The 26,703-nt window shown below is 36.2% G+C and overlaps 3 protein-coding genes across 5 annotated transcripts; 1 reads left to right on the plus strand and 2 right to left on the minus strand.

Moving 5' to 3' along the window:
• Nucleotides 1-2,357: 2,357 nt before the first annotated feature.
• On the plus strand, nucleotides 2,358-3,380 carry LOC107773658 (casparian strip membrane protein 2). Its single transcript, XM_016593064.2, has 3 exons — nucleotides 2,358-2,648; nucleotides 2,752-2,875; nucleotides 2,987-3,380. Exons 1-3 carry the CDS (start codon nucleotides 2,434-2,436, stop codon nucleotides 3,200-3,202), a joined length of 555 nt encoding a protein of 184 aa, XP_016448550.2. The 5' UTR covers nucleotides 2,358-2,433; the 3' UTR covers nucleotides 3,203-3,380.
• Nucleotides 3,381-3,453: 73 nt separating this feature from the next.
• LOC107773657 (photosynthetic NDH subunit of lumenal location 2, chloroplastic) lies at nucleotides 3,454-4,506 on the minus strand. 2 transcript variants are annotated; one of them, XM_016593061.2, is made up of 3 exons: nucleotides 4,047-4,506; nucleotides 3,911-3,977; nucleotides 3,454-3,812 (listed from the first exon to the last, which is right to left on the minus strand). In XM_016593061.2, exons 1-3 carry the CDS (start codon nucleotides 4,391-4,393, stop codon nucleotides 3,714-3,716), a joined length of 513 nt encoding a protein of 170 aa, XP_016448547.1. In that variant the 5' UTR covers nucleotides 4,394-4,506; the 3' UTR covers nucleotides 3,454-3,713. The 2 variants fall into 2 exon arrangements, with proteins under 2 accessions (XP_016448547.1, XP_016448546.1); XM_016593060.2 differs by having other exon boundaries at nucleotides 3,911-4,505.
• A 17,272-nt stretch (nucleotides 4,507-21,778) lies between these two features.
• LOC107775833 (NAC domain-containing protein 1-like) lies at nucleotides 21,779-23,385 on the minus strand. 2 transcript variants are annotated; one of them, XM_016595620.2, is made up of 4 exons: nucleotides 23,047-23,385; nucleotides 22,822-22,917; nucleotides 22,637-22,734; nucleotides 21,779-22,542 (listed from the first exon to the last, which is right to left on the minus strand). In XM_016595620.2, the coding sequence occupies exons 1-4, from the start codon at nucleotides 23,210-23,212 to the stop codon at nucleotides 22,111-22,113; spliced, it is 792 nt and encodes a 263-aa protein (XP_016451106.1). In that variant the 5' UTR covers nucleotides 23,213-23,385; the 3' UTR covers nucleotides 21,779-22,110. The 2 variants fall into 2 exon arrangements, with proteins under 2 accessions (XP_016451106.1, XP_016451105.1); XM_016595619.2 differs by having other exon boundaries at nucleotides 22,637-22,917; nucleotides 23,047-23,379.
• Between the last annotated feature and the right edge of the window lie 3,318 nt (nucleotides 23,386-26,703).

The raw sequence follows: 26,703 nt of genomic DNA on the forward strand, positions 1-26,703 counted from the left end.
ACAGATATATATATAAAATATATATACAATAATTTTGTCGAGGCCAACTGGTTCCGGTGACCCCACCCCTAGCGTAGGTCCGCCCCAGCTGATATATAAAGTGTTTTAAAGGGATAAGAGAAACATGAACCAACTGATCTGTAACAGTGACCATGACTAGCTCACAAACATATACTGTACTTGTTAGGTAAGGAGTCAAAATCTCGACTCATATCACATGCTGGTAATCATGTGTGGCTTCATATAATCTAATTTCATATGTCATAATTAAGATCTCCTTTCTTTATTTAATATATAAAAATATAATCTGGTTGCTACCTTTCATTTTCTTCCTCGTTCCATCATTCTTGATCCCATTCAGAATCCTTCTAGGCTTTTTAGTAATAATTAGGCTTAATTAAAATCTTAGTAATGGGCAAATTTAACTAATTCGAATTCGCACCACTTAATCCCACTAAAGAGGTAAATGTGCTCCTTACCAAAAGATTATACATTGCTCGAATTCAAGGCCGGGCAAGCAAGAGAATATGTTGAGCCTAATTTGCTTTAGGATATTAGAAGTGAAACTAATTTATATATATATATATATATATATATATATATATATATACTTTTGGGTTAGATAACTGACCAGGCTTGGTCCAATTTTGCTACTCAAGTTGATGAGGAGTAAACTAAAATATTTACATGCAAAATTTTCAGCTTATTCGTTAATTTATTTGGGTGAAAATATTACTCCACCAATTAAAATTTCTCTTCTACTTGTTTGGTTATGGGCATATCCAAATTGTCCGTGGATAAAGAAAAAGTTTTCCAAGATGATATCTTGATGAAAATGGGTTAATTATCACATTTCATGTAAGCCTTGGTGATGTTCTAATAATTCCAATGAGTCGATTGAACATGTATATGGGTTCTGGATTTTAGAATAACGACTTTAAATGTTATTGACTTTGTTTTAAATTAATATTAGTACATATTTAATGAATTCTAAATATCAATTATATTGTTTGAACAAAAGCTCCTGGGTTCGGCCGAACCCGTAGCTTAGCTTGTGCCTCCGCCCGTGCTTGTATTAGACGGGTGTGATAAGAGCATTTTGTGAGTCCTTCAAAATCCACATTAACAACAACAACAACAACCCAGTATAATTCCATTAGTGGAGTCTGGGGAGGGTAGTGTGTACGCAGACCTTACCCCTACCCTGGGGTAGAGAGGCTATTTCCGATGGACCTGATTGCTCTTGGGGTGACTCGAACTCACAACCTCTTAGTTGGAAGTGGAGGGTGCTCACCATTAGACCAACCCATTAAGATTCAACGAAAAAACTTGACGTACTCATACTGAATACTCGCAAATACTTGTATTTGATATGTATCCATAAAGGAATCTGTGTAACATAATAGCTAAGTAAATTTGTGTACGAGTGCATAAACGCCAATCAAAGGCAGCACAAGAAAAAGAAATGAAAAGAAAAGCTTCACAATTAGAAATTAGTTTGATTTGACCAACTCCATGAACCCTATCTTTGCTTCTCTCTCGTTGTTAATTAAATAGTCAGCCTAGGAAATCAATCACTATACTTTCTCGTATTCTAAAGAATATGCCTCGTACTTGATTCTCATGTTTCTAGTATTCTTATGTTCAAGTACAACTTTGTGCCTAATCCAAAAAAACTTAAACTGATGGAGAAGAACTCACCTCTCCTCTACCTAAAGCATTAGCATTAACTACCTAACAATCTACAAAACAAGTATTGACAAACAAAAGCAAAATATTGTTGTTAATTACAATGGTCAAATCAAGAATTATGTTAAGGGTGTTCAAGATTTGGTATATATGTAATTTTCCGTTAAATATGTAATATATTTTTTCATTATGTAAAATATAATATTTCGACGAAAGATGTTCAACTGATCACCCTTCCGTCTATGTGGCTCCGCAACTGGTTACTCAGGACCATACTTCATTATTAGTAGATTATTATTTGACCTAGTGCATGATCAATACTAGGCTTGTGAACTTCAAAAAGGAAAAAAAAAAAGGAATAAAAATGTTAGGACAAAGAATGTAGCAGTTTCTTGCAAGCATACATTTTCTTGAAAAAATATGTTTTGAAGTACATGTTATGGAGAAAGTAGAGCAGGTATTAAAATGTCAAATGCAAATCTTAAGTCTTAACTACTTTAAGTATTATCATATAGTTAACCATATAGTTGTACCTTAAATTTGATTGATTAGAGAAGCAAATGAACAATTAATTATATGTCAACATTACCTAATATCCACTCTAACCACTTCTTATTGGTTTAATTAACTGCATGTTTTGGTTCGCGAATTAGTATAAATACACGGTCACACTTAATCTCATAACAGGCTTAACATACAAATCATAACAGTAAATTTGATTTGAGTTAAAAAGGGAAATTAAAAATGAAGGCAGCATCAATTGAAGCTGGAGAAGGATCAAAAGCCAAAGTCCGTGGAGTTAACAGAGGAATCTCAGTATTTGATCTCGTTTTACGTATTGCTGCACTTGTTGGAACTTTAGCAAGTGCTGTTGCAATGGGTACTGCAGATCAAGCACTTTCCTTTAGTACACAGATTGTAAATTTTGAGGCTCAATATGATGATATCGACGCGTTTAAGTAAGCAAATTCCAACATTTTACTTCAAAAAAAACTTAATTTTTGTTGTTAGATTGTATTGAAATGTTAACTAACTCATTTTCCTTTTGTTTATGTGATAAAGGTTCTTTGTTATTGTGAATGCTATAGCTTGTGGATATCTTGCACTTTCTATCCCTATATCCATCTTTCACATTATTAGAAAAAGAGCAGGAAAGAGTAGAGTTTTGCTCATCTTTCTAGACGCGGTAATATATTAAATTTCTATACTATATAAACATAAAGTCAGTTCATATTTATACTTATTGCAAGCTTATGAAATTGTGCTGATATCTTTTTGTACTTTGAAACTTTTGAAGATAATGCTGGTTTTTATCACATCTGGAGCATCTGCAGCAGCCGCGATTGTGTATTTAGCACATAATGGGAATACTTCAACTAACTGGTTTTCGATATGTCAACAGTATACAGATTTCTGCCAGCGTTCTGCAGGATCACTCATTGGCTCTTTTGGTGCAATGGCATTGCTGGTTCTCCTTATTATTTTGTCCGCTATCGCGTTATCCAGGGGCTAAAGTGTTAAAAAAACTGGCTATACTTGCAATTGCTAGCCTTTGTGTTTCTGTTTGTGTGTATTGTGTTTTGCATTTTCATTAGTTGCTTTTCATTGTATTTTTCACAACATGAAACTTGTATCAAGATTGTCATTTATCCACATGAATATTCAAAAATGAAAAGATTTTCTGTTTTCTACTATGTTTTGTTCAGGAGTATTCATCTTCAAAATCTTAAGAACAATCCACATTTCAATAAGCAGAAACTGTTATTTACAATATAGATGGTCTCAGAAATGGCCATCAAAATTATATACTCATAGCCTTCAGTTTGCTAATTGAAGAAAGCCGAAGGAACCTTTTCCTTTTTCTTTTCTGAACAAACTAATGAACATGAAATGAGACTATTTCAACTGCTATTGTATATGATTTCAAGATTTCTTCACCTCTTAGTGAAGCAGTCTCATTACATTTGCTAATCCAAGAAGATTTTCGTACCATTCACTCACCTCTGATGTGCAAACTGTTGACACTAGGCAAGTAATGCCACCAATTCATCAATTGATTTCAGCGTCTTCTCATAGAAAACACGAGATTCGTATACCTTTGGAGTTCGAATATAGTAATCAAACTGCAAAAAAAAGGAAAATATATATCAAATACTCATAACATTGAATACCAGTCTTGGAAATCTTGAAAATTTTCTGTGATAAGGAAATAGGACAGTACCTCAGCCATGTTATCAGTCAGCTCATTGGCAGTTTTAACAAAAGCCTCTTTTCGGCTTTCAGGCACCCTGGACAAGGCATTCTTCATATCCTGCTTAAGATAAGCTGATTTAAGACGAATGTAAAACAAGACATACCTCCATGACATGGTTTCCAACATTTCTTTTATGCTATGTAGTCCATCTGCTGTTTGGCGAATTCGTGCTACTGCATCTTCAGGGGATAATCCGGGTTCAAAGAAATGTTCGATTAAAAATGATCGAACGCCCCAATTTTCAGCTAATGCTAATGGGGTGGATTGTAGGCCTAGTCCCAATGAAGTGGCTAGAAATGTCGTGACAAGTTTTCGCCTGCACGAGAATTTGTCTTCATCAGCTGATAAGTTTGCTTGGATTTTGGGTAATGTCCTGAATTGTGTGTGGTGATTTTTGGTTATGGTGATTTTTGGATGTAACAAAGTTGCAGGATTTGTAAAGGTGCTCATGTTTGTGTAACTAAGTTAAGAGTGTTGCTTTGAAATGTAATGTCAATAGCTGAGTTTTGGGTAAGTATTTTTGGTTGGATAATAATTGCTTCCCCTGAATCCAAAATGGACCTTAGCTTTTGGTGACTTGGCATTTCTTTATCCTCTTTATTTGTTTTTGAAGTGTGTCCTTTTCCTCCAACAGACTTGTGTTGGGTCAAATTCTCAAGAGGCTTCTGTTCTAGTTATGTACAGGCTAGTAGCTAATAATCGGCCCAATTTGGAGTTGTTAATTTTGGGCTGGCCTGTTTACTTTGAAACCAACCAAGAACACTAGCCTCATTTTGTAGCCTAGTAACTAATGGCCTACAAACATGTATACTTCTTGAAAAGAATTAACGTAGATATATAATATATATAATTCATGTATAATCAGTGTATAATATATATGTATACTGATTAGAAAAAAGTAAACAATAAATCCAGACGGCTATTTGTATAAAGATCGCTTAATGAAAGATATATGCTGGACTTAGAATATTGTTAGAGGTATATTTGGTTTACAGTCTAGTATGCGAGGATTCTAATCAAGAAACTTTTATGAGATGAATCATATTGTGCGAAATGTTATGCGATGAATAATAATGCAAGAATTGCTATGTGATGAATAATAATAATTCACGGATTAATGTAGGGATTGCCTAATTTGTGCCACTTTTATCTTTAGATACTCTCGTCCATATATTCCTAATACATGTAGACGTATCCCACATTCTATTGCTGTATTGCACATAAAATAATACATAATTTCAGTCTAAAATATCTTAAATTCTTGGAATTGTGAACACAAAGCTAACTAGCTATCTTTCATTGTTTCATCTCCGGGCGAAACCTCCAATTAGGAATATTTGGAATACTTCACCCTAAACCAAACCAAGAACTATCATTTTCCTGCAGAAAGAGAGAAAGCTAACTTAATTAGGCAGAGAAAATAGGTTCTTGATTGTGCAACTGACGCCCAAAAAAATCTTATGTCTTCTCCCACATACTTGGAGAGTTGAACTAATGATTAGACCAACTGCTTTATAGTAACACCTTTACAGCCATTCAGTGGGGCTATTCAAAGAACTTATAGAAAATGACAAATGAGAAATAAATTGATAATGATGCGAAACTTATCAAGAAAATTAAGGCAAAATACATAGTTAGTTGCAGACTTGCATCATGAACTTGTCTGAAAAATTCAGTTGCACACTAAAATTTTACGGACGTTCAATTAAGTACCCTAAATACGTTTGGAGTGAATTATTTTTCCTACTCCATGCATGGCTCCAGACCACTTCAAAACTTAGGGGTGTGAGGCATGTACGATCTAGTGAAGTCACGTCTTTAATACTATAAGTTTTTACGTAAAATATTTTGATAGTCAAATAATATAAATATTATGATATATTTAAGAGTATAGCGTAAAATTTAAAAAAATTAATTATAAATAAATATGATGACATGTATAAGATTATAACGTGTGGAATGTTAGCTGGAAGAGCAATGCGAGTATATGTCGTGAACGGCATTCAGAATGAAACTTGTTGACTGAGATAACTAAATGAATATTTGACCTGTGTATCTTGTTGTAGTTCACAAACTGTAATTTGACAGCTGATCAATACTTTTCCATTCTTCATCTTTTTTCAACACGTGGATGAACATCTCAGGCAAATCAACAAAAGATAGCAGTAATTCCCATGTTGTTGTGTTCATTAAGTTACCAGAAATGGAATGGTTTACTTGGGGTTTCCTTTCCCCTTTTGTATATTTGGCATGCACAGGTGAATATTACTATATATATGCGCGGTTGGTGAAAATAATCTTTACATTATCAATATAATTTAACTAATTATTACATCAAGCTATTTTCTATGTTTAGATTATTATATAAAGTCTGTCGTGGTAGATCAACTTAATTAATATGATTGTATCTATAATTATGAACGTTGAGTCTAGTTATGCAGGATTATAATGCATATACTCTTTAAGTTTTTATGCAGTGGAAAATAATGCATATGAAATGTTATGTGTTGATAATTAATAATGCAGAAGTTGCTATGTGATGTCTAATCATACATAAATAGATAATGTAGGGATTGCCTAATATTGGGCCATGCATTTCATTTTTAGCTTTAGATACTCTTATCTACGTATATTACTAATTCACGTATAAATTAATATATGGATTCACACAAGTTATGCCAAAATTAATGATACTAAAAAAAATATATGGATTCACACAAGTTATACCAAAATTAATAATACTAACTTGGTAAGTCTATAGAGTTGGCGAAGATCCTCCAGAAGTAGAGGGTCAATATAGCGTGTGTTCAGGAGACAAGGTGGGTAGGGTCGAGGGCGAGGGACGCAGACGGGTATAAACTTTGGTACTCAGGAGTGCAGAAAGGTAAGAATGGAGTAGGCATCTTAATGGATAGGGAACTTAGAGAGTATGTGGTTGAGGTTAGACGAGTGAATGATAATTTGATGTTTATTAAGTTGGTGGTTGGAGAGTGCACCCTAAACGTCGTTAGCGCCTATGCGTCGTATGTGGGCCTAGATGAGGAGGTTAAACGGCATTTCTGGGAGGGGTTAGATGAGATTGTGCGCCAGGTTCCGCCTGCTGAGAAGTTATTCATAGGAAGGAATTTCAATGGGCATATTGGGTCGACCGCAGGTGGTTATGGCGAGGTGCACGGAGGCTTCGGTTTTGGGGAGAGGAACGGAGGAGGTACATCGTTGTTGGACTTCGCTAAGGCTTTTGGATTGGTGATTGCGAACTCTAGCTTTCGGAAGAGGGAGGGGCATTTGGTTACTTTTCACAAAATGCGGTTGCGAAGACTCAGATTGACTATCTCCTCCTTAGGAGGTGTGATAGAGGATTGTGCAAGGATTACAAGGTGATTCCGGGTGAGATACTCGCGACGCAGCATAGGCTCTTGGTGATGGATGTTGATATTATGTTAAAGATGAGGAAAAGGCCTACTCGAGGAAGACCGAGAATCAGGTAGGGAGCCTTAACTAAGGATAAAGCCCAAGAGTTGGAAGGGCGATTGTCGGCTATGGGAGCTTGGATAAGCAGTGGTGACGCGAGCACTATGTGGTCAGCGACATCAGACTATATTAGGGAGGCTGCGAGAGAGGTGTTAGGGGTCTCGACGGGCGTCTCTGGTGGGCATAAAGGAGACTGGTGGTGGAATGAAGTAGTCCAAGGTAAAGTGAAAGCAAAGAGGGCGGCATACCTGAAGTTAGTGAGGAGCATAGGTGAGAAGGAGAGGCGAGCGTGCAAGGAGAGGTATAAGGCAGCTAGGAAGGAGGCTAAGCTGGCGGTCACGGAGGCTAAGACTGCGGCTTATGGTCGTATGTACGAGGAATTGAGGAAAAAAGGTAGGGAGAAGAAGTTATTCCAACTGGCCAAGTTGAGAGAGAGGAAGACTCGGGATTTGGACCGAGTGAGATGCATCAAAGACGAAGATGGTAGAGTATTGATGGAAGATGCCCAGATTAAAAGGAGATGGCAGACTTACTTTCATAAACTTTTGAATGAAGAAGGGGATCAGGATATTGTGCTAGGTGAATTGGAGCATTCCGAGAGTCACCGTGACTTTAGGTACTGCAAGCGCATCGAGGTTGAGGAGGTCGTGTGAGCTATGCATAAGATGAGTAGGGGCAGAGCGACCGGGCCAGACGAGATTCCGATAGAATTTTAGAAGTGTGTGGGGAGAGCAGGTTTGGAGTGGTTGACTAGGTTGTTTAATGTTATTTTTAAGACGAAGAGGATGCCGGATGAGTGGAGGTGGAGTACGGTGGTTACATTGTATAAGAACAAAGGTGATATCCAGAGTTGTAACAATTATAGGGGTATCAAATTACTGAGTCATACCATGAAAGTGTGGGAGAGGGCGGTTGAAGCGAGGGTGAGGATAACAGTGTCTGTATTCGACAACCAGTTCGGGTTCATGCCGGGTCATTCGACTACAGAAGCTATACACCTTGTTATAAGGTTGGTGGAACTGTACAGAGAGAGGAAGAAGGATCTGCACATGGTGTTTATTGACCTAGAGAAAGCGTATGATAAGGTTCCTAAAGAAGTTCTCTGGAGATGCCTGGAGGCAAAAGGTGTGTCGGTTCCCTACATTATGGTGATTAAGGACATGTATGATGGGCTAAGACTCGGGTTAGGACAGTAGGAGGCGACTCTGAGCATTTTTCGGTTGTAATGGGGTTACACCAAGGTTCTGCGCTCTGTCCGTTCTTATTCGCCCTGGTGATGGACGCGTTAACACACCATATTTAAGGGGATGTGCCATGGTGCATGCTATTCGCCGATGGCATAGTTCTGATTGATGAGTCGCGAGCCGGTGTTAACGAAAGGTTGGAGGTTTGGAGACAGGCTATTGAGTCTAAGGGTTTCAAACTAAGCAGGACAAAGACAGAATACATGGAGTGTAAGTTCAGCGCTGAGCCAGGGGAAGTGGGCGTGGATGTGAGGCTTGATTCGCAGGTCACACACCGTATTGGGATATGATGGATGAAGTGGAAGTTAGCATCTGGAGTTCTGTGTGACAAGAGAGTGCCACCGATACTCAAAGGTAAGTTCTATAAAGTGGTGGTTAGACCGACCATGATGTATGGGGCTGAGTATTGGCCCGTTAAGATCTCACATATCCAGAAGATGAAAGTAGCAGAAATGAGAATGTTGCGGTGGATGTGCGTGCATACTAGGATAGATAAAATTAGGAATAATGATATTCAGGAGAAGGTGCACGTGACTCCCATTGATGACAAGATGCAGGAATCGAGGCTTAGATGGTTCGGACATGTTCAGAGGAGAAGCCCAGATGCTCCGGTACGGAGGTGTGAGCGGCTGGTTGTGGAGGGTACGAGAAGAGGTAGAGGGCGGCCTAAGAAGTATTGGGGAGAGGTGATCAGGCAGGATATGTTGAGGCTCCAGATTTCCGAGGACATGAAACTTGATAGGAAGATGTGGAGGTCGAGTATTAGGATTGTAGGTTAGGAGGTAGTTGAGTCGTGCCTTACTTCGTACCATTGTGGGACTAGCCATGTAGGGTTTTTGTTTAAGATAGCTAGTGGCAATGTTGTGTCTCACTATTTCGCTTTTCAGTACAAGTTCTATTTACTAGCTATCGCTTTTGCTTTGCATCTTTCTTCTATATTTCATGGTATTCCTATTTTCTTATGATTGTTGTGATACTAATATTGTCTCCCTTTGCTTTGCATCTTTCTTCTGGATTTCATGGTGTTCCTATTTTTTCTATGATTGTTGTGGTGATACTAATATTGTCTCTTTTTTGTCTTTTTGTTTTCTTGAGCCGAGGGTCTTTCGGAAACAACCTCTCTACTCCTTCGGGGTAGGGGTAAGGTCTGCGTACACACTACCCTCCCCAGTCCCCATTAGTAAAATTTTACTGGGTTGTTGTTGTTGTTGTTGTAACTTCGTAACTCGCTCGATTCGCAGATTGGTCCGACTCGTAATTCACTTCTGACCCTGTGTTCGATAGCCCGATCACCGTAGTGATGCTAATTGTGGTTACATTCATAAGTAGCTTGGTCCATTTTTATTCCATTTCATATATGTCTGAGGATTTGCATATATAGCCCCTCGATTTATGTGTTATTTATCCGTTCCTACTTTTTTTTATGCCAATGTTGGTGACCGGAGATAACTCTTTTCAATTATTCCTGGGATAGGAGGGAGTAGGTCTTGCTTCATATTTGTTAATTCATTTCTGATTTACACGACTTAAGGCATATAAAGCAGCTATAAAAGCTATGCTTGTCAATCGAGTAGGTGATTTTGGATTAACTCCTTGGATTTTGGGTTGTTTTACTTTATTTTAAATAGTAGACTTTTCAACTATTTTTGCTCGTGCTGGTACCCAAAAATTAGTATGAATCCGGTGACTATTGGTATGTTTAGTCAAATACTAACAATTTATCTCATTCAACAATCTTTTCAATGCCGTTCACGACATACTAAAATTGCTCCTCCAACTAACATTGAACACGTTCTCACAAGACAAAGCTAATTTAGTAATTATCCTAAGGTCTGTTTTCCTTCTTCTTTCATTCTTTATTTGATTATTTTCTCATCATTATCCATTCATTTCTCATCTGTCATTTTCTGCAAGTCCTATGATACTATGAATAGCCCCACTGTTTGTCTGTCAAGGTGTTATTACAAAGCAATTAGTGTATGTCACTATGTGGGAGAAGAGAGATTTCTTTTAATTAGTTGTCTTGCAAAACAGAATGTATATATAAGTCAAGTTAAATATAATTGTATACGGTCGAAACTAATTTCGGCTTTCGTACGTCTAATCGAGATGGAAACATAATGGATCGAAAAAAATCTTCATAATATCGAGATGGGATCCGAAGAAGACACAAACGAGTTTCAAATTTCAGGTACAGGTCAAATACCGAGCTCGAATTCATTATCAAGCTCGGGTCCGAATCGAACTATGATGAGATGTGATGGAATCGAGCTTAAGGGTCAGAGGCCAACCAATATCGAGCCCAAGTCATTACCGGATCCTGAGTCAGCATCGACCTCAAACCCGCATCGAGCTCTAAAACTAGAAACCGACTAATACCGATTCCGATCAAGATCGAGCTCATAGATAAGAGCCGTTGCAGCCGCACTAAGGGAGAGAATCTCAGCGGGAATTAGGAAAAAACTGATTTATCATGGGTTCCCCACTATGTATTTTTAATTATATTTAAAGTAGGATCCCCCACTATAAAAAGGATGGCTATATTTTTGTAAGGACCAAGTTTGGCATACATTGTAACTGAGATATCATACACTCTTATATTAAGAGTTATCCTTTTTTAGTTTCATAGATTGATTTATCTTACTTAATCCATAAATCATCTTCTTTCCAACTTTGCTTATTTTTCATTCTCTACGGTCAACACTCGATATTTCTATTCATTCTTACGATTTGTGTCAAGTTATACCACATACCCTTAGAACTACGTACAAATTTAACTCTATCCATTTTTTGTGTAAACAATAATAAATTTAATTTAATTTACAAAATCTGTCCAAAAATCGCCAATATTTATACTCTCGAGTTAAAAGCAATATTGGCATGTTGTTGTGTTCATTCACCAGGTTATCAGAAAATGAAACGGTCAAAAGGGAGTTTTCTTTCCCTTTTTGTATAATTAGCATGCCAAAGCGAACGTTAATGTGCTAGTCTTATCATCGCTAAACATACGCGTGTTACTTGTGAACTTAAACAAAACTAGTCAACAGTATTTGGAATTTTTGAATGCTCTGACTTGAATAATATGGCACGTTCTTGGTATCTAAACCTAACTTTAAGCTACACTATGAACTCTCTTTAATTAATATCTTGAATTTATATTAGTTATATGTAGTATATATTTGACACATGTTGATTAATTAAGTCACTAAAGTAACTAGTAAAATACAATAACAACAACCCAGTATAATCTCATTAGTGAGGTCTGTGGAGGGTAGTTTGTACGCAGACCTTACCCCTACCCTGGGGTAGAGAGGCTGTTTCCGATAGACCATCGGCTCCCTCCCTCCAAGAACTTCCCACCTTGCTCTTGGGGTAACTCGAACTCACAACAATACAAACTATGTTATATTCAGGGGGGACAGGGGCGGATGTGGCATTCCATTGACAGGTTCAATTGAACCCATAATTTTCGATGCAGAGTATAAATTAATATATAAAAATCTACTAAAATTGCAAGAAATAGTAGATTGAATCCATAATTTTAAAAATATAATGGGTTCAATGCTAAAAACTTTAAACATTGAACCCATAAAATTCAAATTCTAGATCCGCCTCTCAGGGGCGAAGTTATAAGATAGTTTATGGGGCACATGTACCCATGATCTTTCCGCCAAATAAAGTATTTTATGTATGCATTTTCTAGAATTAGTCTAATATTCCCTCTATTTTAATTTATATGAACCTATTTTACTGGACACACAGTTTAAGAAAAAAGAAAAGACTTTTGAACTTGTAGTTTAAAATAAGGCACATATATTTTGTGTGTCTATATGTTAAGTTACGTGCCTTCTTGAATTTTGATGATCTAACAAACTTCATGATAAGAACCAGATTGGGAACATGTTATACATCCTCAACGTGCTCAAGAACAACAAGTCTCAAGTCTGGCACTTGTTCCAACAACTTGAGTCAAAGAAACAGTAGAGGGAAAAGATGGACATCAGTTCCTTTGCTGACAGTACAAGTCAACTCTCCACAACTATAAAGTCGTTGCACTATTTCTCTACACACGCAGCAGTGCAGCAATCACTTTATGGAGCATGCTTTTTACTGGATAATTGCATACATCATCCCAATGATCTCACTTGTATATTACCAAAATAAAACAAGGGAAAAATACACACTTGCACAAGCCTATGTCATCATTTTTCTCTCTCAAGTGTGCTGCCGACTTTGAGTGACTCCAAGGCTTCAAGAACGAATTAAAGCAATAACAGAACGAAGGACGAGATCCCAACACTGTATTTTCATGTTCTTAGTATTGTTGTACCTTTGTTAGAGTGATCTACTTGTACTTCCTATTCAGTTTAGTCAGAAGCATTCTGTAGGAAATCGTTTGTAAAACCAAGGACGAAACGTTTCTAGTTTTTGCTGCCTTTGTGAAGCAGATTCAAGTGAAGATGAGTCATAATGTTGTGAGTATCAGATCTGAACACGGCATAGAGTTCGATAATGCAAAATTCGATGAATTTTGTGCTGAAAATAATGGTATAAGTCATAATTTTTTCAGCTCCCAGAACAACCCAACAAAATGGTGTTGTGGAGAGGAAAAATAGGACTCTTAAAGACATGGCATGGACTATGCTGATTGACAGTGGTGTTGCAAAAGGTTTTTGGGTGGAGGCAGTCAACACTTCTTTCTATTTGGTAAACAGGTGCATGATCAGCTCCCTCTTAAACAAAACCCCGTATGAATTGTTGAACGGGAGGAAACCAAAACTAACTCACCTCAGAAAGTTTGGCTGCAAATGTTTCGTTCTCAATAATGGTAAGGAAACACTGGAAAACTTTGATACCAACAGTGATGAATGAATCTTTCTTGGATATTCCTCACAAAGCAAAGCATACAGGGTCTACAACAAAATCAACAAAATGACTTAATGTATTGAAGAAAACATACATGCGATCTTTGATAAATCATACTACTTATGGGGGAAAGATTCACATGATGAGATTGATTAAGACGGAGAACAATCAAAGGTTCCTGGAGAAGTTATTGATATGACAAATGGAAAGGCTGACCCGATGAGTCAAGTCAAGGAATCCAACGAAGAAGATGCAGCAGAATCTCCAGCTGATACAGAAGAACTTGGTTCCTCCATCACAACAACTGGAGCAGAAAATAAAGTTGTTGATGTTATGCAAGGAACTCCTGATGCTGAGATGAGAAGTGGAACTCACTCCTCTATTGATGCCAATAATGGATCTCATTGGGAGGAACCTGGGTCTTCTCACAATGAGATTCATGTGTCCAGCTGGAAGCACAAAAGTTTACATCCTCTCTAAAATATGATCATTCCTCTTGATTCAGGGAGTCAAACCAGATCAAAGATAAAAAGCTTACTTGCCTTCTCAACTTTCCTTTCTCAAATTGAGCCAAAAAATATCAAGGAAGCACTGAAAGATGCTGACTGGATTACTTCTATGCAAGATGAACTCCATCAATTTGAGAGGAACAATGTATAGCACATGGTTCCTCGACCCTCGGACAGAACTGTTATAGGAACCAGGTGGGTGTTCAGAAAATAGCTTGATGGGTTTGGGAGTACAATAAGGAACAAGGCCACGTTAGTAGTTCAAGGCTATAACCAAGAAAAAAGGTATTGACTATGATGAGACTTTTGCCCTAGTTGCTCGAATGGAAGCCATCAGAATTTTCATTGCCTTTGCATCTCATATGGAATTCAAATTGTTCCAAATGGATATCAAGAATGCATTTTTGAATGGGTATTTAAATGTAGAAGTCTTTGTCAAACAACCACATGGTTTTGAGTGTCATGAGCATCCTGAACATGTATTCAAACTTGACAAGGCACTATATGGGTTGAAACAGGCCCCTCGTGCATGGTATGAAAGGCTGTCAAGGTTCCTTCTGGAAAATGGCTTTAAAAAAATTGACAACACTCTATTTTTAAAGAAACAAGGGAGGAACCTGCTCATTGGGCAAATTTATGTTGACGACATCATCTTTGGTGCAACAAATGATTCTTTGTGTGAGAAGTTTGCCAAGCTTATGAGAAGCGAGTTTGAAATGAGCATGATGGGAGAACGATGATAAGTCAGCAGAAGTATGTTAAAGACCTTTTGAAGAGATTTGAGATAGAAAATTCAAAAACCATTGATACTCCTATTGCCACTGCCACTAGTCTATACATGGATGAACCTGGTTCTCTTGTGAACAAAACCATGTACAAATGTATCATTGGTTCACTCTTGTATCTTACAGCTAGCAGACTTGATATTTTATTCAGTGTGGGATTATGTGCTTGATTCCAATCAAGTCCAAAGGAATCTCATCTGAAAGCTGCTAAGAGAATTTTAAGGTATCTCAAAGGAACACACGACGTGGTTCTCTACTATCCTTCAGGAGATAATTTTGACTTAATTGGGTATGGTGGATAGAAAGAGCATATCTCGCATGACACGTTTTCTAGGGTCATGCTTTATTTCATGGGGTAGAAAGTAACAAAACTATGTGGCTCTTTCAAATGCAGAAGATGAATATATGGTAGTTGCCTCTTGTTGTGCTCAGCTGTTGTGGATCAAGAAATAACTAGAGGATTTTGGTGTATTTTCTGACTGTGTGTCATTACTGTGTGATAACACTAGTGCTCTCAACATAGCAAAGAACCGGGTCAGCATAAGAGAACAAAGCACATTGATGTGCGACATCATTTTCTTAGAGATAATATTGAAAAAGGTCTCATCTGCATGAAGTTCTGCAAAACAGAGGACCAGGTAGAAGATATCTCCACTAAAGCACTGAGCAGAGAGAACTTTGAAAAGAATCGACTGTCTGTGGGGCTGATAAAATCAAATTGAGCACCAGGTCCCTCAATGACTGGCTATGAAAGAATGAACATGTAAAACTACTAAAAAGTATTTTCTGGCAATTTTAACTCATCTCTATACCGTTACAGGTAAATATGCATGGAAACTACAGAGAAAACAAACAACTAATAATGTTGCATCTTGGTAAAAGGATGGGGCTCACATTTACAAAACTAGTCAGGGAACCGGGTTCCCTTGACTCGGGTTAGTAGTTCATTTTTACTCTCATGCACATTTTAAACGGCGTCATTAAATGTTTCCGCCTCTCTCGCACCCCTTTAAAACTCAAACATCACACCCGTTACAAACCGACCCGTTTACCCAGTAAGTTACACCCGTATGTAACCGGTCCCTCAACCCCTCTAAATAACACCAAAAGACATCTATTTTCCAACTATCCACATCAAAGCCACAAAATTTCCTTTCTCTCTAAAAAACAAACCCTCTCTGTCTCATGTCTCTACTTTCAAACTCCACTATGTCTCAGAATCCAGAGATTTCAAACATTTCTAGTGTCATGCCTACTGTGTCTTCGTCTCACGAAGCACTTAAGTGTGAGTCTGAATCCTAACCGTTACCCAGTTAAAACCCCATACCAGACCAACAACCACCTACTCTCCCTCTGCTTTGCCGAAAAAAATGGCAGACGACGATATAGTAGACAGAGAAGAGGGACAAGAGGTCTCTAGTCAGTAGGTTGGGGAAATCTCTGAAGCTCAACAAGATGTTGTTAGCTGTGGAGAAATATTAGAAGTGCCCGCTCCAAGTTTTGATCTGAATATTGCCACTTCGACAGGTAATATTACTCATGCATCTTTTAATTCTCTTCTGGGTGTAAATGAGAGAGGAGCTATGGAGAATATGCTACTGATTGCTACTGAATGAGGGTTGGTTGGAGAGTATGAGTATGGTGATGTGACCAATGGGTCTCGAGGGGAAGGTGAAGGGCATAAAGTTGAAGGTGGGGAACTGGTGCCTCTTGAAAACTTGGTACCAGTCAGTACTACTAGGGAAAAAACAGAGGGACCTGATCCCTCTGCCCAAGAAGAGCACTCTGCTCCTACTTGGGATGAAACCCTATGCTCCTTAAAAGAGCCATAGGTCAGTACTGATCATGCTCCTTCTCCTCATTTTGATACAGTGCCATTGGACTTTATTATTACTGAAATGAGACCCATGTATGACGAGGAAAAAATGATAATAGTGAGGAAGACTATGATAATGTGACAAGCTTCATTGCTGCTAGGAGTGGTAGGGCAGTTCCCAAAGAGCCCATTCTTAAAAGACTCACCACCAGACTACAAAAGAAAGAAGCTTTTGAGACTGTTCTGAAGAAAAACAATGAGGAAAAGAAAAGGAGGTTGTTAAAAGGGGAAAAGCTAGTGAATGAGGAGGATATGCCTCTAGCAAATGTTTTCCATATTGACGATGAAGGGGTAAATGAGGAACCTGCTTCCTTAATTCATAAATCCTCTAAGAAACCTGTGATTCCAAAGCCCATGATAGGTTCATTTGTGAAATCTGTAGAGGTTGATGAAGTAAAGAGTGTGGAGGGAGAGAAGTCTGAGAAGAAGGAGAAAAATGTGAAGAAGTCTGGGAAGATGAAGGCTAGTGACATAGAGGAACCTAGTTCCTCCAAGAAGGCCAGAGTGACTGTGTCAAGGATTGAATGTAGAGAAAACCTTAGGAAGCAGAGGGTGCTATGGGGAAGAACATTTGATGCTAGCATTCTTAAAATGTCAGGGATGAGATAGTTGTTTGACATCTTCGAATTTCAAAAGTGGACTCATTTGTTCACCAATCAGAGTCCCAATGTTTATGAAGAGGAGGTTCGTAGCTTCTACGCAGATATGTTTACAGTGGAAGATGATAACATTTGCTTGAAGGTCAATGAAGTAGATTTTGTGATGGACGAGGCTGTTCTAGAGAGTATCTTGGGACTACCTACTGAATGGCTCTCATCTGTTGAAGGGACTTGTTCCCCTAACTTTAGAAAAGTCATTTTGAAGGATTAAGCTGTGCAGCAAGGGGGACGGGTGCACAAGAAGGCCTTCCTTCTGGGTATCAACTTATGTTTGAAATGGTGAATAAGGGCTTGCTTCCACGCACATAAATGCGCTCAATTACTTCAAAAGCAGACATGTTCCCGAGGAAACAGGTCGAGGACCTGAAAGAGCGGCTGATTAACGAGCAATTGCCTGCAAATGCTCGAATGGATATTCTTCTTAGAACCCTTGCCTCCTCATCCTTCCCTCCCCCTTCTAGTGCCCCTTAAACAGGTCTCTTCATAGTGTCTACTTTGAATGTTGTCTGTCCTACCCTAGTGTCTTTTGTTGTTCTTATGGCTGGTACTTTAAGTTGCTTTTATGTGGATATTTTTGTAACTATGGTGCTACTACCTCTGATTTCTTATCTTTTAAATTAATGAGCATCTCATCTTTTACTATGCATGTTATACTCTTGCGCTATAGTTTTAGTCATGTTGTGTGCACACATGTGGCATGAGGTAACTTTGCTGGACTTCTTTTTGCATTTACTCGTGTATAATCTTTTTATGATGCCAAAAGGGGGAAGAAAAATTGATTGGAAGGGGGAACATGTTTTCAGGGGGAATAAAGTCTTTTTGCAGGTAAAATTGTATAGAGATCTGGTTCTCAAGAAAACTTCAATTATAAGTTTGTCATCATCAAAAAGGGAAAAATTGTTAAGTTACGCGCCTTCTTATATTTTGATGATCTAACAAACTTCATGATAAAAACCAGATTGGAAACATGTTACGCATCCTCAACGTGCTCAAGAACAACAACTCTCAAGTCTGGCACTTGTTCCAACAACTTGAGTCAAATAAACGACAGAGGGAACATATGTACGTCAGTTCCCTTGCTGATAGTACAAGTCAACTCCCCATAACTGTAAAGTTGCTGCACTGTTTCTCTGCACACATAACAGTACAATCTGTGCAGCAGTCACTTTATGAAGCATGCTTTGTACCGGATAATTGCATACATCATCCCAACGACCTCATTTGTATATTACCAACATGAGGCAAGGGAAAAATACACACTTGCACAACCCTAAATCATCATTTTTCTCTCTCAAGTATGTTGCCGACTTCTAGTGACTCCAAGGCTTCAAGAACAAAGCAACAACAGAACGAAAGACCAGATCCCAACACTATGTTATCATATGTCCTTATTATTGTTGTACCTTTGTTAGAGTGATCTACTTGTAATTCCTACTCAGCTTAGTTAGAAGCATTCTGTAGGAAATCGTTTGTAAAACCATAAACTTTGTATTTGTGTTTTGGCTAGAGTTAGTCAAAGTGTGAGCTTTGTAATAGAGTTATTACAAGTAGGTGAGAGATTAAGAGTTTAATTCCTAGATTGCAATAGGTTGTAATCTGAAGTTTGCACTGTTTAGTGATGTTGAAATCCTACGAGTGTAGGTCGTGATTTTTAATCCCGTGAGCTGGGAGTTTTTCACGTAAAACTCTGTTGTGTCATTTACTTATCGTTGTGTGTGCGCTTTGTGGGAACTGATAGAGAACCAGGTTCTCTATACAGTTTGGTGGACCCTAAGTTTCTATCACTATAATTCATTGGATAAATGTAAATTATTTCTAAATATGGAAAGAAGTCATTCTCTTTTGCACAAACTAAAAAGGAAATAGATTCATATAAATTGAACCATATTGAGTATTATGTGTTGGCACCTATACTCCACAAAGATTGAATGATTCACTTAGTTGAATACTTAGTTATTTATCCAAAGGAACAAATGATCAATTTCCACTAATATTTTTTTCTCTATTCTTTAGTGGTGCATTCATATTTTAGAAATTTTAGATCCGCCTATGGTTATATTCAATGATTTAATGTAGACACACGCAGATCATTTTCACTTTGGCTCATGAAGAAAACATGATAGAATACATTGTATCTTAAGTAGTAATTTTAGAATTGAATAATAACTCATTAGTAAAACTACTACTATATTTTACCTTGTACGTGCAATTTGCCTCATCTCCGAAAAAGAATTTAGAAGTGAACGGAAAATGAACAAACCTTATTCATTGAACTGAAAGTTTGATCTTATCCTAGAATTCTTTATAAAAAGACTTCGTCCTTTCTATGAGAGATTTCGGCGAAACATTAGCCGTTAAAAAGGAAACGAAAAACCAAAACAAATTGAATAGCAATTAAGTACCATCAAAGGCTGTCGACTTGTTATAGAGGACTAAGTATTCCTCCATTTTTAATCGGTAAACCCTGATTCGAGCTTTAGATATATGCTTTTTTTTTTTTTGCGGAGAGTGACTTTATCTCAAAATAAAAAATTTCGATATAAATTTAAATTAGTTAGATCCCAAAACAGATATATCTGGCGAGAAACCAAAAGAATTGAGTAGAATTAAGTTAACAAGATAGTCCAAAAATGTCAGCATCGACAAATGGGGATATTTTAATACTTTGAAAGCCCATGCATGCACCAAGCTAATTCCCTTTGGCCACTGGACCACCACAACCTCCAATTCTTTGTCAATTGTCCAAGGTTTCCCATCACCTTTTGCCTTTATAGTTTATGCTCTTCTTATTCCTTTGTTCTTTTGTTTCTCATTTTATTTTTTCGTTTTTCTTGCATCATCTTAACTTGAAACACGTCCGTGTAGAATATATTTCGAATGTCTACTTGGTTCTATGAGTTAATTTAGTTGTATAAATTAATGATGTCACTTATAAAGTAATCACAAATAAATTTATATAATAATTTCATAAAAATAATAATTAACATGCCACATTAAGTTAATCTTTTTATAATATCAATGTATATATGGCGTCAATAATTTTGACTGATTAGTTATGTTAGAAAATATTATTGAGTAGGATCTATCCATAAGGGTGCTAGATGGCCCAATAATTATATCTCCACATAAAATCCCGGAGCTAGCCTATATAACACAATTACGGGCCTTTAAGTAGTGGTTTTTCCATCATAAAACGGCTAGGGTTTTTGAGTAGTGAGGATTTCCTCTTTGTATCTAGAGGATTAGTAGGCTTTGGACAAAGGCAATTCATTCGCTTCGTGAAGATTCCCGACGACCGATAACACAAGTCGTGATTGTTGCATATCTGCTTTCGCAAAGAAAAATCGCACTCCTGATTAGTATTTACTATTACATAAAACATATTATTTAGATGTTTCTTATTAGAGAATGTTAAATATTGAGTGTCAAAGGTAGTATGTTCCACACGAATAACTTGCTAGCGCCTTTCAAATCGAGGATCAAAGTACTTGGACATGACATAAAGACACAAATCTGCCACTTAGTTTATATGAACTCCACATATGAAGAGAATCATACCATTTCTATATCAACCTTAGTTTCATTATGCGAATTAACAACTCATTATTAGCATTAGCATATGAGGTCGTCATTCTTTCTACTTCTTCTTTTTTGTAAAGGAAAAAATAATCATGGGGTCATCTAGAGTATTAAGTCTATGAACCATCAAATTTTGCGGTGGGATGGTAAGTACCCCTCCATAATTCATCCTTAATCACAGATATATTATTTGAGCCTCAGAAATGGAGTCACTTTTGATAGAGAGTGTTTTACCGCAAATTAAAGTGGGACTTCTCCGTGCGAAACCGGATTAGTTAATCTCAAAGAGTGTATAGGACATCGAGCGGGAAACAAAAATAATACTTCTATTTAATATTTTAATCTTCTTAATCATCCTTGCAATAATCAATATAGTAAAGTTTATTTTGAAATCTCAATTTAATTTCATAATCCTGCAGATCATGAGGCTACTATTGTCTATTCGGTTCTTTCCTGCTCTCATATTAACTATTTGAATAAGAAAGGGAATAGCCGTTTTAGCAACGAGTTCCAAGTTCCAACTACCCACAACGAAAGAAAAAAAAAACTAGTAGATAGTTGTGATTTATTAAAGTGCCTCTTTTTTTATTCATAACTTTTAACCGAACCTATCCGAAAGCTTATCTATTAGTTTGATTGATTAATTTTCCACGCGGTTATTATCTGAGGATAATTGACTTTTTAAAATTAAGATTCAATGAAAACTTTCCTTTTTCTACCAATTAGAAGGCAAAAATAAAGAAAATTAAGTTGAAGAAAGAGGTTTACGAGAGAGTAGAGTCAAGCTTCATCCAAAATCCAATTTGACATGTCATCGTTAAATAATAAAAAAATCAAAAGGTAGAGTACTGCAGAAAAATATTCATTACAATTTCACAAGCAAATTAGTTTTGACAAACACAAGCTGAGAAACTAAACTAAATTCTAAAATTAATACAACAGTTTGTTGCCCCCACCCCTTCTTTTTGTCTATACTAGAGATTTCTTGCTGATAATACCAATCACATAATGTGTCACTTTCCACTATAATATTTTACAATTGTTGAAAACTTCCATGTTGTCAGCTTCATCCAATAGCCTCCATAGCCTAATATACGTTGCCATCGGAAAAACTTTAGCCACATCTTGACTTATGGTAGAAAAATGAGGCGATCAAGAAAGTCGTGAACTTCTTTTCGTCACTGGAATTGAAAAGCTGGATTTACAAAAACTGGCTGCTGGTTGAAGAAGATATTATAATTATTATTTTGGCTATTATACTGGTGTGACACTTCCCCTAGCTGAGATTTCTCCATTTGATGAACCACATTTGTGTTAACATTGTTCATTAATGTGTAACTTTGGTCATTGTCAAAACTTGTATGGTATGAATTGTCACCCAGCAATTGTGGAATTGACCCAAAATAATCCAACTCTAGTAGATGTGACAATGAACAATTCCTTGGCAATTTACTTGTTTGTGGTCCACTAGTAGTAGCACCAACTTCAATATCATTATTGGTAATCTCAATTTGAGCCTCTGATTCTTCTTCTTCTTCAGCTTTCATCATCTCCATAGTCTTTCCCAAGTTTTTCTTCTTATAAATTCTACATAGTACCCAATCATCTAACTGAAAAATACCCAACAAGGAAAAAAAATATTAGTCAAATTCGTCGAACGATTCATATAACTGACCCGACTAATTTGGAATTGAAAGGTCTTACCCTCATAGAGCCATTTTGCTTGTTAGGTTGAGATCTTGATTCATTTAAACGATATTCATGCATAATCCAATCAGTCTTGACACCTTTTGGAGGTTTTCCTTTGTAAAAAACAAGAGCTTTTTTAACACCAACATATTTAGATGCACTATAAATAGCTTTATCAGTTCCTGTAGCCTTCCAATAACCTGAAACAGCTGCTCTATTTGGCCTAACACCATTCGGATATTTCCTATCACGAGGGGTGAAGAAATACCATTCATTTTCTCCAAATTCAGCTTTCTCTACATTTCATAAGAAATATAATTAATTAATTAATCATCAATAAATTCATAATATTTCAAGAAACATTCAAAAGTGTATTATATTCTTCGAATTTTAAACAATTTTTCGAGTATATATTGCATACTAACCAGGCAATTCCCAGGGATCGAATTTGTATAGATCAACTTCGGGGATAATTGAAACGGGACATGGCCTCGAGGTAGCTTGATATCGAAGATAATACATGATTAATTCTTCATCAGTAGGATGAAACCTAAATCCAGGAGGAAGATCCGAGCTAATTTTCCCAACCATATTTTAAAATATTGCTAGAAATGAAAAGAAATGGCAACTACTTAATTATATAGTTTTATATGGAATAAAATGAATTGTTCCTAGGTGGGAAAAAGAGGATTGGTGGAGGAAAATGAGAAGTGAGAGAGTTTGAAATGTTTGCAAGGAGAAGGCTGCCCAATTTATAATTGTTGGAGGTTTTTAAATTTGTCCTTTTTTGATTGGTTGTTTTTGACTTGCATACCTCGTATGATTAGCGCAAGCCATGCTTGCAAGGTGTAATATATTAGGCAAAATCACTATCTTATTCTTTCCTCCTTCATTGGATAAAATATAGAGTTGGAGGAGGTGGTAGGGTAAGGGCGGGGCCAAAATTTTTACTAAAATAAGTCAAAATATAAAAAAAAATTCATACATAAAAAAAGTTAAAGGAATTCAATATAGATACAACAACAACAATAACAACAACATACTCAATATTATCCCACATCGTGGGTCTGAGGAGGGTAGTGTGTACGCAGACCTTACCAGGGGCGGATTTAGGGGGGGAGAAAGGGCGAACCCCCTTTGCCGAAAAATTATACTGTATATATAAGGCAAAATCTATTTTTTACCTTTATATATTAAGTTTTGAACCCCCTTGACACAACCTAAAAGTGTAGCTTAGTAGTCAAGGGGGTTCAAAATCTTTGAAAGGCCATAGGTTCAATTCCCACTAGCTACAATTTTTTTCTTGAACCCCCTTCGCAGGAGATCCTGCCTCCGCTACTGGACCTTACCCCTACCTTGTGAGAATAGAGAGACTGTTTCCAATAGACTCTCGGCTCAGGAAAGCATAATCATCACATTAATGAAATTATAGACAAGAAGGGACAATAACAAAAAGTCATATAAAAGCAGAATAAAAACGACAAGACTGTAAGATGATCAACAATGAAAGAAAATAACGATTAGTCATAAAAATCTACTACCATAAGAAAGCGAGACTGCGTGCCAATGTCACGGTTATGAACACTCTAGAATTCAATATATATAGTATTCTCTCCTATCCACAATATGTGATTTTTTGGCTTTTTTTGTGGTCTAAAATAAGTGATTTTTCAGATTTCAAGATTGAATTAATTATTTTCTTCCTACATTGCCCTTGGAGTAAATAATGTTGGAGTATGTGTTAGAAAAATTTTTGTGAAGAGATAGTAAATATTAATATGATCAATTTTATTGTTAATTAATGTTAAAAATAGATTTTTTAATATATGTGAAAATATTTTAAAAAAATTATTTATTGTGGACGAGAAAATATAATTTTTCCAATGAAAGTGTAGCAAGTGAAACCGTTAAATGAAGGTGGGTCCACCACGGGACGGGAGAGGTTTGGGGGTATAAGGGCATTGGGAGAGGAATATCCTTTAGTTCTTATCTCTATTTTCTTGTTTGTGCAACTTTAACAAACTATTATTCTTACACATTTTTCTAGTCTAGTCAAAAGTTATGGTCCTAGGCCAATAAGATTGGAGTTTGAGGACAATTAGGCAAACGAATTTTGGACCTTTTTGGTCATGTTATTGAGTTCTGGTTTTTTCTTTTCTTTTTACAAATAGCTTTTTCTAGATAGGGATTAAACCCCACATACGTGGATCCAATATTAAAAGGTAAATAGCACAAGGGCCAATTTTTTATTTAAATTTCACGGATTAGACATGTAAAAATTTTAATATTGCATTTATTTTACGTTTAAAATTATGAGTTTAGATTGTTGTGTTTTTCTTTTCCCCTAAGTTTTTATACTTTAATTAGACCAGTTTCCAAAGCTTAATGGTAATACAGAGAATGGTTGCATGGCCAAATTAAAGAGGTCCACTACATTTACTTCTCTTGAAAAGAAAAACAGTCGTTTCAATAATGCAGAGCTTTCTTTTCTTTTTTCTATTCCACAATCATAGGAACAAACTTATGTGCTCTTGTTGATAGAAAGATTCATTGTATCATAGAGAATGTGAAAAATGAGAAAACTATTCTCGCACGTTATTTATAATATAATGTAGTTGTTATAAATTATAATACATAAACTAAATACTCCAAGTTCCTTTGAATTTCCTAAAACATTTTAAAAAGTCTTGTTGGCGTAGTTGTATTCATCAGGGCTGATGTAGCATTGAGTATTAGATTCATCTTAATCTAGTACTTTCGATGATGAGCATAAATTTATGTAGAAAAATTTATTGAAATTGTATTAAATAATAGATATGAACCTATAAATTTAAAGATACAATTAGGTCAATTCTAAAATTTTTATAAGTGAAACGTATAAAATTTAAATTCTGAATCTATTTCTAATTATATTATAGTCCGAGTGTTTATATGAGTGTATTATATCTCAGCTTCTTTAGACACATAATTCAATGCGCTTCTAAAAGAGATACTTTAAAATTTCATAATCTAAAGAATTTTATACGTACTAGTATTACCTTTCTATCTGACACGCAACTCCAAAAGAATAGCTTTTCCCTAGGTATTTTTTGGATAAATGGATAAGAAAAACCACATACATTGAATAAAAATATAACTTCAAGCATTATTGTTAGTCTGAAACAGATCATTACAGGACACATTATTTTTGTAAATCTTTCATCAAATTAAATACCCACTGCATAGTTCCTATCCAAAATTTCCATTACAAAGTCAGTAAGAGAATTAATAAGGAGCGAACACAATATCACGTATACAGAATTAAAAAAAATCATATCCATTTCTCTTTTTCTTCTTGTTTATGTAAGAACATATTTCTTTGTATTATTAGAGGTAATAGGGAATAGAGGAAATATCCAATAGGCTGAACAATTAGCAGAATGTCACTCGATTTGAACTCAAGAAACTACATTACACTGAAATATATAGTACTATTAATACAACAACAGATTTAGTGTGGTCCCACAAATAAGATCTGTCTATATTAGTATAATGAAATATATAGTACTGGAATATTCCTAAGAATATAAAAACAGTAAATTGTAGTTATAAAAGAGTTTAATAATTCAAGTAAGCTTAGATCCTATAGGCCTATACAGGATGGGGGAAGTTTAATTAGAAGAGAATGACCTCCTTTTTGACTTTTCACTTGCTAACGAACTTCAGCTAAATGCAAATCTTGACCCGGAGTTGGAGGAAAACGAAGTTTATATACTCTGGCGATGTAAAAATTTTTCTATACTATTACATCACCCAAAAGTATTTGCAAAAAAAAACCTTCATAAAAAGTGAATTGTAACTTTGAAAAATTTGAACCAATTAATTCACATAAACACCAAAAAAGAAAAATATAAGTGGATAACGTGAGCAGAGTACATTGCTTTTTCCTACTAAAGCAAGTACATCTATTACTTCTCAACTTAAATAGATGATGATAATCTTAATTCTAAATAGAATAATTATTTAAAAAGTAGTTTAGGTAAATAATCAATTGCCAAAAATAGCAACGAGTTCCAACTTTAGAAAGTCGACAGGTGTCTTGT

The sequence above is a fragment of the Nicotiana tabacum genome, chromosome 24 (assembly GCF_000715075.1).
Source record: "Nicotiana tabacum cultivar K326 chromosome 24, ASM71507v2, whole genome shotgun sequence".
NCBI lineage: Eukaryota > Viridiplantae > Streptophyta > Magnoliopsida > Solanales > Solanaceae > Nicotiana > Nicotiana tabacum.

Coding starts and splice junctions, on each gene's coding strand:
- LOC107775833 (XM_016595619.2), bottom strand. CDS start 23,212: ATGGTTGGGAAAATTAGCTCGGATCTTCCTCCTGGATTTAGGTTTCAT. Junction 22,918..23,046: donor CGATCCCTGGGAATTGCCTG/GTTAGTATGCAA, acceptor TATGAAATGTAG/AGAAAGCTGAATTTGGAGAA. Junction 22,543..22,636: donor AGCAAAATGGCTCTATGAGG/GTAAGACCTTTC, acceptor GGTATTTTTCAG/TTAGATGATTGGGTACTATG.
- LOC107773657 (XM_016593060.2), bottom strand. CDS start 4,393: ATGAGCACCTTTACAAATCCTGCAACTTTGTTACATCCAAAAATCACC. Junction 3,813..3,910: donor TGACTGATAACATGGCTGAG/GTACTGTCCTAT, acceptor TTTTTTTTGCAG/TTTGATTACTATATTCGAAC.
- LOC107773658 (XM_016593064.2), top strand. CDS start 2,434: ATGAAGGCAGCATCAATTGAAGCTGGAGAAGGATCAAAAGCCAAAGTC. Junction 2,649..2,751: donor GATGATATCGACGCGTTTAA/GTAAGCAAATTC, acceptor TATGTGATAAAG/GTTCTTTGTTATTGTGAATG. Junction 2,876..2,986: donor TGCTCATCTTTCTAGACGCG/GTAATATATTAA, acceptor AAACTTTTGAAG/ATAATGCTGGTTTTTATCAC.